This window comes from Natrix helvetica (assembly GCF_964273705.1).
Source record: "Natrix helvetica genome assembly, chromosome: 16".
NCBI lineage: Eukaryota > Metazoa > Chordata > Lepidosauria > Squamata > Natricidae > Natrix > Natrix helvetica.
This window is the reverse complement of record NC_138563.1, coordinates 1,878,331-1,891,952: the sequence shown is the minus strand read 5'-3', so window position 1 is coordinate 1,891,952 and position 13,622 is coordinate 1,878,331. Positions and strand designations below refer to the sequence as shown.

Below are 13,622 nucleotides of genomic sequence, written 5' to 3'. Positions count from 1 at the left end.
AGTCCCAGTTTACCCTCTTGCTTGCCACGTTTGTTAAGTGGTTGTTAAGTTAGTCACACCATTGTTTAAGTGAATCGGCTTCTCTTGCCAGAAGGTCGCAAAAGGAGATTATGTGACACCTTCCCTCCCCCCCCCCCAGGACACTGCAACCGTCATAAACGTGAGCCAGTTGAATTTTGTGACCACGGGGATGCTACGATGGTCGTAAGGGGTGAAAAACTGATCATAAACATGAAAAATTGCCGTAAGTCCCTTTTTTCAGTGCTGTCGTAAATTTGAATGGTCAGTAAATGAACCATTGTAAGTCGAGGACTCCCCGTATTCCATTTTCAGGAAAGGGGGAAAATGAACAAGGAGCTTTTCTTACTGCTGAGCCAACTGTCCCTCGTCTTGACCCCTTTTTTCCGTCCGTAACTCCTCTGGAAGGAACTTTTATTCCCGGATAAGGCGGAGTAGAGGCTGTCCTCTGAAATATGGAGAAAAGCCAGAGCTAAAATCTGTTTTTTTAAAAAATATAGAAATCTTGAATGCTTCACCCGCAATGCTGATTTGATTTATTTTGCCTAGCACCTGAGCTCTGATCCTGCTATTAGGAGGGAAAATAGGATAGAATAACAGAGTTTGAAGGGACCTTGGAGGTCTTCTAGTCCAGCCCCCTGCCTAGGCAGGAAACCCTACCCCAATCTCTTTTTAAAGACTTCCCGTGTTGGAGCATTCACAACTTCTGGAGGCAAGTTGTTCCACTGATAAACTGCTCTAACTGCCAGGAAATTTAAGCTAGCCATACCCTTGCTGGGACTCAAACTTGGGCTGTTTTTACATATCAGGCAGTTGTATTAACCTCTAAGCCACAAGCTTTCCTCCCTTATCAGCTGAGCCAGGGGAATGATTGTTTCTCTTTTGTCAATATATATAATAAAAAGCTTGAGATTTGGAAAAACATTTTAAAAAAGGAATTTTGGCTTGTTCTGGAGCCCCTTACCAATGGCGACAGTGACGGTGCTTTGCAAGGGTGAGGATGAGACCACGTTCTCCCCCAGCATGGTGAAAATTTGACCCTGGTTGCTTCTCTGCAGTGTCGTGTTGACCTGAAAGGAAAAGAGAACCACAGATCAGCCTGCCAATAAAAGCAGTTCGAAACTGAGAATGATATCCGATTGATTCTTATGGGTCCCCCTGGTTGCTCAAAGCCCCTTCTGTATTGGTTGTCCAGCCCCTTACCAGAGTCCAGCATTTGGGAGCACCCGCGTTCGTGCCACAGACCAGGGTTTTATTCTCTATCCTTTCGATCATCTGGATGAAGTTGTCGCAGTTGCCCTACAAATGGCACAACAGGGAAAATAAAATCTATCCAACTCAACCCAACCCAACCCATCCCAACCCAACAAAACCCAATCCATCCCTATGCATCCCATCCCATCATATCCCATCTCCTCCAAACCATTCCAACCCAACCCATCCCAACCCAATAAAACCCAATCCAACCTTATGTATCCCATCCCATCCTATCCCATCTCATCCAACCCATCCCATCCCAACCCATCCCAACCTAACCCAACCCAACTCAACCCAACCCAACCTAACCCAATAAAACCCAATCCAATCTTATGTATCCCATCCTATCCCATCTCATCCAATCCATCCCATCCCAACCCAACCCATCCCAACTCAACCCAACCTAACCCAATAAAACCCAATAAAACCCAATAAAACCCAATCCAATCTTATGTATCCCATCCCATCCCATCTCATCCAACCCAACCCAACCCTTCCAACCCATCCCAACTCAATCCAACCCAACTCCCCACACCCACCCCACCCAATGTAACCCAACCCAACCCAACCCAACCCAACTCAACTCAACTCAGGTGAACTCAGCCCCAATCCAACCCAGCCCTAGCCAAGTCTTCTAGAAGACCTCTGGGGGTGCTCTGTGCCTGGAAATTGAAGTAACCGGAGGAGACAAAAGTCCCGCCAAGCTATCAGCTTAAGTTGTCTTAAGGAGTTGGTTCTTGCCAACTAGCCAAGACCGGACCATACGTTGTACTTGAGGAGCTGGAAACTGTCTCTACTCAGACACAAAGCCTCTCCAACACTTCCCTTCCCTTGGAGAAGACATCCATCCCTTTCCAACCTGAGCTGTGAGCTCACCTTCTCTGCTCTCTTACAATCCTTCTCGGCCTTCTCTTCGACGCGGACTGGCACCTGGGCACCAGGGAAAGAGAGACACACACCTTGAGCATTGTGAATTGTTTATCACAGTCGTTAAGCAAATCACTTGATCATTCAGCCAATCCAGCTTTGCTTATCGGAAGCCAGCTGGGAAGGTGACAAACTTGACCACAAGACACCATAACCATCATAAATGTGAACTGGTTGCCAAGCACCCGAACGTTGTGACCTGCCAGAGGCTAGGAGTTGGCAGCAGAGTCAGACAGTGAGGAGGGTTGGGGAGGAAGATGGGCCAGTCCTGGAGTCTGTGGAAGGCTCTGATGAGGGCTCTGTGTCGGAGGCAGAGAGGGGGCCAGGGCCGTCTGACAGTTATCAGCTGCCTTCAGAGTCAGACATCAGTGAGGCAGAAGAACAGCTGGAGCCTGTTCCCAGTGTGTGCATATGCAGAGTTGCCAGACGAAGGGAGCAGCTAAAGAACAAGGGTCGACTTGGGAGTAAGGCCACAGGTGGACGATGAATGGCCCCTCCCAGAGGACATAAAAGAGGAGCGAAAGGGGAGTGGAGTTTGCAGAAGGCAATCAGTTCGCTTAATTGGTTCGTGAGTCTCCAATACTTCTTGCCAAGTTCTGCAGATCTGGGCCTGGCAGCTCTCCAAGCCAGATAAGGTCTGTGACTCTAAATCCTCCCCTGAAAGCCTTTGTTGGATGTGAATGAGCAGAATTCACAGTAGATAAATAAAAGGGTTTTTTTGTCGGGACGAGGAGTTTGCTTCAGGCTCTGGGGAAGCCACTGTCAGAACACTGAATTGGTGCATTGCTCCTAAGTCGCTTTTTCCAATAGCATTGCAACTTCGAACTTTTCTTAAAACCAACGCTTGTAAGTCGAGGACTATCAGTCGGGGGTTTGGATGGAGGGATGGGATGGCTTACCTCAGTGGGCGTGATTTCAGACTCCACAAATGTCAGAATCCAGACTGTTCCTCGCCCTCCGACAATCAGCTGAGGGGACCCAGCTTCATGGAACATGGACGTCAGCTTTTCCTTCTGATCGAAAGTCCTCGTCACGGTATCTGGGGGTGGGGGGAACGGAGAGAGAAATCAACAACCTTATTAAAAACAACCCCCTGAACCGGATAGAACCGGCTGAATTGCACTACTGGCCAGAGGCCTCCTGGACAGTAAAGCGACCCCTTCTTGGCGATGCTAACCCGGAGGGAGCCCGTTTTGTGACCCCTTCCTCCGTTTCCTCTGTGGTTTGCAATCCGGAATGGGCTAACGGGCCACCTCGCCGTGGGAGAACTTACCGCGGGAGAAGAGTTACGCTAATCTCCAAGAAATGTGGGAATGGAATTATTAAAGCCCAGACAGCATGCAGTGTGAATGACCCAAATTTATATATATATAAATTCCATATATTTGGGCACAGCAGGTGCTTTGACAAAAAGAAAAAAAAAGCACTCCCTTGGCTCAGTGGATAAGGGAGGAGAGCTTGTGGCTTAGAGGTTAAAACAACTGCCTAATATGTAAGAAGAGCCCAAATTTGAGTCCCAGCAAGGGTATGGCTAGCTGATGAGAGCTAAATAGCTTGAAATAGATCTAGACTAGTCTCCCTTCATTTATTTTATGTAGCACAAAATGGTTTGTCGTGTAAGCGACTGCCTGGGGGGCTCCTGGAGTGGGGGCTGAAAGGGGAAAGGGAAAGCGGTCTGCTCCCTCTCATATTTGGGCACACCAGGTGCTTTGACAAAAAGAAAAACACACACGCGCAATTATTTTCAACGATTGAGTTGACCCTTTTGCAATCAGTCCCAGCCTCTGGGAAACGCACCAAGGACAGGCACGCACCCTTCGCCCGCTACGTTTGCACGCTTTTGCTAACTCCTGCCGAAATCGTCTCGATCAGGGTCTGCCCAAATAAGCCATCTTGGCTTATCTTAGCCAGGCTGCCTATTCACCCTGGCAAGGATGTTCCAAGCATCCAGCAGCTGCAATCGTAATGCATTTCGCAAAGAGACAGGCTCGGGGAGACGCTGCCCGCTTGTGCCCTGGCAAATTGCAAAAACAACAACACACACACATACACAATCAGCCACACCTTGTTGTTGTTGTTCGCTCCTTTGGCATTTTTACCCTCCTCTGTCCTCAGCGCAGGAGAGGGCCAGGCGGAGGCGCTTTGGGCTTGCAGGGGCTGAGTCACAGGGAGGGAAAATTATTCCCCCCCCCCCCCACAGCACTGTCTGTGTTTTTTCTTCAAACACACACACACACACATAGCCAAGCTCTCCCCACCCCACCCTTCTCTCTGCTCCGTATCTGGGTTGTTTTTTTTTTATCTGCATTGCAGAGGGGGCTCCCATGTTTTTGACCTGCTGGAGCAAAATCTCATTTTTTCCCCTGGAAATCCCTGGGCTGATTTGCAAAAAAGGACGTGTCCTTGCCTCGAGAGGAAGGGAAGAGGATTAAAATTAATTCGGAGGGTTGTTTTTTTTTAAAAAAAAAATCCAGATCTGATGCCCCTTAAGAGCAGTTTTTTTTTTTTTTTGCCATGGACAACTTTGGAATCGTTGCCAAGGGGAAGATTATTATTTTTTCCCCTCTCCCCAAAACGGATGCCACTTTGCTGACTTACGTGCTGTGCACGGATTACAAGTGGATTGGGACCTTAAGACTCTTGGCCCTTCTATATATATTTATTTATCAGCACAAAAACAACACAACATCTATCTATCTATCTATCTATCTATCTATCTATCTATCTATCTATCTATCTATCTATCTATCATCTATCTATCTATCTATCTATCTATCATCTATCTATCATCTATCTATCTATCTATCTATCTATCTATCATCTATCTATCATCTATCTATCATCTGTCTATCTATCTATCTATCTATCTATCTATCTATCTATCTATCTATCTATCTATCATCTATCATCTATCATCTATCTCTATATCTATATCTATATATCTATATTCCCTCCCTCCTGCCCGAGTCCTTTTTACAAGAGAAAATCGGCCCAATTTGGAGCCTGTAAGGGTTTTTGCTGACTGAATAGAACCTCCAGTTGGAGGGGCAGTCTACCTGTCAATCTGGGAAGGGAGGCTTTGCCCTTTGCGAGCAAGGATCCAGTAGATCCCTGCGGGGGAGGCTAGATTTAGAGCTGGGTGGCAGTCTGATCTGATCGGATTGTCAGGGAATTCAATAACCGAATAGGAGGAAATCACTAAAACAATTTAACCGTAATTTCTTTCCTCCTAATTGAATTGTTGGGAGTCGAGAGAGATGGAGAAACAAGAAAGGTGGCTTGCTGTGCACAACTTATCGTAAATAACTTTGGTTTGAAGTGGCCTTGAAGGCATTCATTAAAGATAACAAGAAAAAAAAAAAACACAAATCGGAAGGTTATCCCTCCATGGATCAGCGCAGTATATCTGAACTCACAGGCCCCAGAATTCCCAAGAAAGCAACGGGACTTTTGAATGCCTCTCTTCTTCCCCACTGATTTTGGAGGACTTCTTCACCCATGGAGGGACTTGAGCCAACTTTAATTTGAATTTTACCGAATTTCTCGCCCATCGGCTGAGGCTGGAGGAAGCTTAAAACGGTGCCCGAATGGGCAGATTTCTGACAACTGTTTAGCAGCCATTCTGCGGCTGGAAGTGGGGGGGGGGGGTTGCCCCCCCTCCCAAAGTGCCTCTGGAGCTCAATTTTGAGGCCTCGGGCACCCTGCCACACGGTGCATCACCAAATAGCTGCGGGAGCCAAAATATTTATGCTCTGCAAAAAATAAAGACAGGAGCCAACTGTTTAATCTCTCCTGCAGGAAAACCTCGCTTAAAAAAAAGATGCAACGAAGAGGCCATAAAATCGAAACCTGCATCTCTCTGCAGCAGAATCAAGAATTTGGGTCTCCTCTGCACGTTTTTCCCCCACGCCCCATCCCTGTTTTTTAATATCTTAATTATTTCTTTCTAATCCAGGAGAGAAGCAACCTAGAATGAAGGGAAAGGGTTTCCTGCTTGAGCAGGGGGCTGGACTAGAAGGCCTCCAAGGTCCCTTCCCACTCTGTTATTCTGTATTCTGAGCAGGGGGCTTGTCTAGAAGACCTCTAAGGTCCCTTCCAACTCTGTTATTCTGTTTTGCTTTTGCAGGTGACAAAGGACTCCCCCCACCCCAATTTCTGTGGTCTGTTTCTTTTGAAACTTTGCCTCCCTGCAATCTAAATTTTCAAAGAAACAAAACCTGAATATCCCTTACCTTAAAAATAAAATTAAAAAAACCCGACAGGAACTCTTTCCCTATCTTAATATCATCCTGGAAGCACCGATTGGTGCTTCTTTGCAAATCACACCCTGTCTGCTGCTAGTCCTCAAGGATTTCTCTCAATGCTACCCATGCTTTTTTCTACGCTCCTTCTCTTCCAATTTCCCGCTTGGCCAGCGCACTGCGGGGTTCAAAATTCATTTGGTTGAAAGGAAAGGGCAGTCTTTGTGCCCAGCAGCTCCAGGCACCTCACGCAGGGTTCCCCTCCTCTACTTTTTAGCCACAACAGCCCTGCCAGGTAGGCCTGGCTCAAATTAATTGAAAGGCGCTCCTGGAGCTGAATTTCCAAATGCAATTTGTTATCTCAAGTTCCGAGAATATGCCGTAAGTGGCCATTAGTCTATTTTCTAAAACATTCATGACTCAGCAAATTGGCCTAAATCAGAAGCATCCCTGGCTAAGAATTTTAAAATGCTTTTTGAGGTTTGCCGAGCGTTTTGCAGGACGGGAAGGGTTTGGGGCAGAGGCTTGGGGAAAAAACACGCTTTTGCAACAGGATTAGAATGGTTTGGTTGGTGGTGGGTCTCCCCCCTCCCCCTTCCTCTCTTTTTTCCTGTTTAAATTCAAGATCCTGCCTTAATTTAATATATTCCTTTAAACGATGAAAACGGGCTGGTTCTTTGGAGAAGAAGGTTTAAGACGGAAGGATTTGCTCAAGAGCAGCTGGACTTTTTCAAGAGCTTGGCATTTGGAAACGCAGCCTACCTGAAAGGGGATGCAAAATAATAAATCGTAATAAAATAAAACATTTGCAGATCTCAGCTCCTTGGGAAGGACTGGGAGCAGAGAGGTAGGTAGAAATGCCAAATCCAGACTGAACCTGTGACCAACTTCAGAAGAAAACAGGTGAATCCAAATATGAATAATAATAAGGATGACGATAGGCAAAGAAAGCTCAGGTTTTTTTGAATAATAATAATAATAATAATAATAATAATAATAATAATAATAATAATAATAATAATAATAATAATAATAATAATAATAATAGAAAAAGAAAGGTTAACTTTGGAAATAGGAAGGAGACCACTCATTTTAGCAATTAGAATCATAAGGGGAAAAAACACCCCACTTTTTTCAATCAGCATTATAGAAATTATAGGAAAAAGCTCCCCGTTTGGAATAATAATAACAATAACAATAATATAATGCTTCATCTTTAGGAATTACAGTGATAAAAATGATAGAAAAAAGAAGCCTCTGGCATAATGCTAATAATGCTAAATACTCTAAAAAGCTAATAATGCTAATAAAGCTAAATACTCTAAAAATGCTAATAATGCTAAAATGCTAATAATGCTAAAAATGCTAATAATGTTAGTAATGCTAATAATGTTAATAATAATAACAACCTGTATCAACCATTAGCAGCAGTCGATGATATTTTTAAATGTTCAGTTGACTGAGTTTCATGTTTAATGAATAACGGAGATGATGATGATGATGATGAAAATAATAATAACAACAATAATACAACTTTAGAAATTGCAATCATAAAAATTATAGGAAAAATCTTTGGGGCATCAAAATAATAATAATAATAATCCTAAGAGGCGGGGGGGGGGGAAACCTTACCTTCTTTAGGAATTATGGCCATAAAAATGACAGGAAAAAACCTTTGGCATCAAAATAATAATCATATCAGAAGAAATAAAAGCTCACCTTTTGGAATCAGCCTTAGCCGGGGAATATTTTGTGAGCCGCCGAGATAAAAGAATGCAAAAAGGCAGAAAAGGGGGAAACAGCCCATTTTTGGGGTGGGGAGGGATGGAGTCTGGCTGAAACTCTGCAAAAGAGGGGGGAATGTCAGAATGGCTGAAAATTCAATTCGGTCCTTGCAGACTCCTTCAATGCAGGAGGAAGAACTGATTCTGCCTGGAGCCAACGCCGCTCTGCGCCTCCCTCCCTCCTGTGTTTTCTAATTTATAGCCCAATTAAATTCTATAAAAAAAAAAAAAAAGAAAGGAAGGAAGGAAGGAAGAAAAAAAAAGAAACGAGGATCCACCAAGAACCGGCTCCCTCAAGCGGCCAGCGGAAAAGAGGAGAGCAGAGGGGGGGAAAAAACAGGGATGTGGTTGGTGAGAGAGAGAGTGTGTTACAGGCAGCGGATGAAAGGATGACAAATGAAAAAACGGGATGGAAAATCCTTGTAAGAAGAAATGAAATATGAAAGGGGGGGGAGGTTGGGGGGGTATCATTAGCTGGGGGGATTGCAAGCAGAGGAGGCCCTTTTGCAAAAGATGCAGGGTTTTTAACATTATTATTATTATTTTTGGGGGGTGGTGCAGAGTGAGTTAAACAAGGTGGGCACCAAGTGAAACATCTGTGGGGAATTTGAGATGCAGCCAAATTTTCAGAGAGGAACTTTCTTTCCTTCCTTCCTTCTTCTCTCCTTTCCTTCCTTTCTTCTTTCCTCTCTCTATTCTTTTCTTCCTCCCTCCCTCCCTTCTTGCTGTCCCTCCCCCTTCCTTTCCTTCCTTCCTTCCATATAACTCTCACATTTCCTTCCTTCCCTTCCTTCCTTCCCTCTCTTCTGCTCCATCCATCCTTCCTTCCTTCCTTCCTTGTTCCTTCCATTGCTTTTCTTCCCTCATTTTCCTTTTCCTTTTCCTTCCTTTCTTCCTCTGCTTTCTTTCCACTGTCTTTTAGCCTTTCCTTTTTTCCCTTCTTCCCTTCTCTTTCTTTTTCAATTTCCTTCCTTCTTTCCTCTGATTTCCTTCCCTCATTTCTTTCCTTCCCTCTGCTTTTTTCCTTTCCTTCCTTTCTTCCTGCTTTCTTACTACTCTATACTTTCCTTTGTTCCCTTTCTCCCCTTCCCATTTCAGTGTCCTTCCTTCCTCTGCTTTTTTCTTTTCCTTTTCTCCTCTGCTTTCTTCCTTCTCCATCCCTTATCCTTTCTTCCCTTTCTCTCCTTCCTCCCTTCCCTTCTCTTTTCAATTTCCTTCTTTCCTCCCTCCCTCCCCTTTTCCCCCCAATTCCCTTCTCATCTTCCTCTCCTCCTGCAGAGCACTTATGGGAGACCCCAGACTGAAATTCATCCTTTTGGCTTCTCCATCTCTTGGAGGGAGGGGGAGATTTTCAGCCAAAATAAACGGCTCGCTCGCTGGATCCATAATGTACCCTCTTGCTGTGTCATGCTTGCTTTCAGGCGAAAGCATCTCGCCTTTCTCCGAGAGAGAGAGAGAGAGAGAAGGATTTTGAAAGCTGGGCAGAAGGCTTGTGCCAATTCGAGGACCCCTTGTTCCTCCTCCTGAACGTCATCACCACCCACCCACCCAATTTTTCTAAGCAGCTGCTGGTTGGAATGAACGTTGAACCTGGTTCCCTATTTCTCCACACGCAGCACAGCAAGGTTTCTGCCTCTAATTCGGAGTTTCTCGTTTAATTTAAGATGTGTGGATTTCAACTCCCAGAATTCCCCAGCCAGGTGCAGGGACTTCAACTCCCAGAACCCCCCAATTAGCAGGTGTGGACTTCAACTCCCAGAATCCCCCTATCAGCATGCCTGGAATTAGATATTTTTTTTATTAAAAAGAAACTTCCAACCTCTCCAGAATTGCCCAGCTGGATTTTGCTGTGAGTGAGTGAGTGAGTGAGTGAGAGAGAGAGAGAGAGAGAGAGAGAGAGAGAGAGAGAGAGGGAGAGAATAGAATTGCTCAGATTAATGCAATTAGAGGGAAGTTTCCAGGCTGCAACGCAACAGGAGTCGTTCAGGAATATATTAAAAAAAAAAAACACCACTAGAAGTTTTAGGGGCAAGAAAGAATGGGATGCATTTATTAATAAATAGGACGAGCAGACAAAATCCCCAAATTTTGGATACATCTGAATGCTTATCTTCTTTTTCGGTAATTACAGAATTATTTCCCTGTTCGTCATTTCCTTGGGAAAAAAAAGTGTGATGAGTATTTGAGTTTAAAAAAAAAACAAATTGCAAAGGAGGTGTCACTCAATCCATTGCTAGGTTTTTAAATATATATAGATATATACAATACAATACAATAGCAGAGTTGGAAGGGACCTTGGAGGTCTTCTAGTCCAACCCCCTGCCTAGGCAGGAAACCCTATGCCGTTCCAGACAAATGGCTATCCAACATCTTCTTAAAGACTTCCAGTGTTGGGGCGTTCACAACTCCTGGAGGAAAGATATCCTAGCTGTGACTCCAGATGAGAGAAAGACGGTTTATTGGGGTGAACCAAAGACATGGCTGCAATTTTCAAACAGGCCCACTCGATTTATCTGCTGGGACCTCTTGGTGGAGAAGAACGAGCTGAAGAGCTGCCACGAGGAGGACCTCGAGAGTTTATCTTGGCTTTTGGGGTGAGGTTCTTTGTGGCTTTTTCGGTGAGGGTCTCCGTTGGCCCACGATGGCCTTGTAACCTCGGGCAGGACGGGTCTCTGCGTGAATCACCTGGTGGGTGACATTCCCCCGGCCTCTGCTGTAGAGGAAGATGAAGGCGAAGCAGACCAGGACGGAGCAGAGAAAGGGGACAACCCCAATGGTCAAGATGCCCAGCCAGAGGCTGGCGTGGAGGAAGAAGAGGGAGGAGATTGCCGTTTTATTGCGCAGACTGAAGTCCTTCCAGACAAGGGACTCGTTGAACAGAGGGACGAGAACTTGGAGAGAAGCTACCATAGAGTCATTGCCGGCCGCGTTGCTCGCTACACAACGGTACGTTCCACTGTCTTCAAGTAGGGCGTATTGAATCTTAAGAGTCCCATCAGGGAGGACAGTTGACCGGCCTTTGACGGTTGAGTCTAAGGTGATATTTTGAGGGCTCACCCAAGAAATACTGGGTGGTGGATCTCCATCACTGCTACAAGTCATGTTGGCTTGCTCTCCTTCGTGAACGACCACTTTCTGGAAGGTCTTGTTCTCAATCGTTGACTTCCGACAGGTGAAGTGGTGTGGCAGGGTGCTGGAGAAGTCATGGAAGACCTTCTCTCCTTCTTTTGAGCTGGTGGCGCAGATGGGAAGCTGAGCCTCGAAGTTCAACCTCTGTCGTCGCTTCAAGATCCAAAGGAGGCGACAGTCACAGGCCAAGGGGTTTCGGTCCAGCCGAAGGACTTCTAGGTTCCCCACCGAGTGGAAGACTCTCTCTTCGAGGGTCCGGAGATGGTTGGCTGAGACGTTGAGGAGACGGAAATGGACAAGGCCTTCAAACGCGTTGGCCTGGATGGTGGCCAGTCGGCCACCCGTAAGGTGGAACTCTTGGAGGCGGGAGAGATCCAGCAACTTCCTTCCACGGATCATTGAGATGGGATTGTAAGAGAGGTCCAGGAAACGGAGATGGACCAGGTGCTTGATGGCCCTGTAAGGAACATCATGGAGATCGCATCTGATGATGTACAAGGCGGTGAGGTTTAGGCCAGAAAGACTGTGAGGCTCCATAACTTTCAAGGAAGGCCACTGGTTGATCTCCAGAACTTTTAACTGACGGAGCTTCCGGAAGGAATAGTTGTGGAGGACTCTGAGATCGAGAACATTAAGATGAAGCTCCACCAGATGGTGAAGGTGGGAAAGGGCCTCTGTTGGCAGGCTGGTGAAGTTGCATTTCTGCAGAGTGAACCTCCGCAGATGATGGAGGCCTCGGAAAGCCTGACCTGAAATCAAGACCAGAGGATTGTCTCTTATGTCCAAGTTCCCGAGACCGAAGAGGTCATTGAACGTGTGATCCAAGAACACGAGGATCTTGTTGTCCCTCAGGTCAAGAAAGGAGAGGTTGGGCAGCCCCGTGAAGACCCCGTCTGGGACCATCTTCAATTTGTTGCCCGCTAATCGGAGGGTCATGATCTTCTGAAGGCCGTTGAAGGCCCCTTGTTCCATGTTGGAGATGACGTTGTAGCTGAGATCCAGCTCTTTTAGAGCTTGGAGTCGGGAGAACATGCCCTGATGTAGGGTACGAAGGCTATTTTGGCTTAAGTCCAAGAATTCTGAATCTGGAGGGATCTTCACCGGCACAGTGGTCAGATTCCGGCCGTTGCAGAAGACAACTTTCTCCTCAACCAAACATTTGCACCTGAACGAGCAGCTCTGTCCAGATCCCACCAAGAAGACCATCATCCCCAGGAAGACCCGGAACCAAGAGGACGGCAGAACTGACGAAGAGGGCCTGCTGAACATCTTGAGAACTTCCTCAAGCAACAGCTAAACAACACAAAGACATCGAGAGTTAGAAGACATCAACAAACAAGGAGAAGGCGACCTACCGTACTGAAGCTGGATTTTGAACATCTGGAAAGCAACACTTGTAGTTGAAGATGGATTTTTCCCCCCCATCTTGGACCTTCTTACCTAAGTAAGCCACACCAAAGAAACCTTTGGGGTCTTGAGAAGAGTTGGGGGTCCAATTATTCTCCAAAGCACCTGAAGGCAGGACAAGAAACAACAGATGGAACCCTAAATCAGGAGAGAAGCCGCCTTGGAATTAAGGAGAAACTTCCTAACAGTGAGGACAATTCACCAGGGGAACCCCTTGCCACCAGAAGTTGTGGGCACTCCAACACTTTTAAATGAAAAGCTGGACAGCTACTTGTCTAGAGCAGGGGTCTCCAACCTTTCGGACCTCAGGGGGACCACTAAATTCATAATTTCAAATCCCGCGGGTCACTAATACGATCTGCCTAATGACTGACTGGGTGGGCGTGGCTAGGTGGTCATGGGACTGGGTGGGCGTGGCCAACTTGATGTCGCTCACGTCGAGGGGCGCCTCGACGGCCTCTACTCTCCCCTCCCCTCCCAACCCCTCCTCGCCTGCCCACCCGGGCTCTTTAGGACCCCAACAGGAAGCCGTTGCTGGAGCTAAGCAGCCCCCAGGAGAAAGAGTTGGCAAAACAGCTCAGTTCAAATTGGATCTGACCGAGAAGAAGGCTCCGCAGAACCTCCCTGAGGACTAGGAGCATGGGCCTTCCAAGCAGAGGGAAGACCTGCGAGAGTGCAAGGCCAGGAGGCTCAGCGGGCTGAGATGGTCAGCCAGTTCCAGGCCATGATGCCGTCCCACTGAAACGGCTCTTCGCCACCAGCGGCGCTTCCCTCCAGCCTTCGCCCAAAGCCCCCCACGAGGGGGTCGAAGCAGACCCCAAGTCGGAATTTCTGACCCCCACAAAAAGACCCCGAAGGG

At 46.5% G+C, this 13,622-nt stretch overlaps 2 protein-coding genes across 2 annotated transcripts in view; both read right to left on the bottom strand.

Moving 5' to 3' along the window:
- Positions 1-13,622, bottom strand: part of RORC (RAR related orphan receptor C) — a 61,917-nt gene that overhangs the window by 9,841 nt on the left and 38,454 nt on the right. The window contains exons 10-14 of the mRNA XM_081968093.1: positions 3,102-3,241; positions 2,152-2,205; positions 1,222-1,317; positions 983-1,088; positions 368-466 (exon numbers count right to left, since the gene is read on the bottom strand). Of these exons, the coding sequence (XP_081824219.1) occupies positions 368-466; positions 983-1,088; positions 1,222-1,317; positions 2,152-2,205; positions 3,102-3,241 (495 nt within the window). The remainder of the gene's footprint in view (positions 1-367; positions 467-982; positions 1,089-1,221; positions 1,318-2,151; positions 2,206-3,101; positions 3,242-13,622) is intronic.
- On the bottom strand, positions 10,311-12,841 carry LINGO4 (leucine rich repeat and Ig domain containing 4). The gene has a single exon (XM_081968094.1). The coding sequence runs from the start codon at positions 12,623-12,625 to the stop codon at positions 10,805-10,807; it is 1,821 nt and encodes a 606-aa protein (XP_081824220.1). The 5' UTR covers positions 12,626-12,841; the 3' UTR covers positions 10,311-10,804.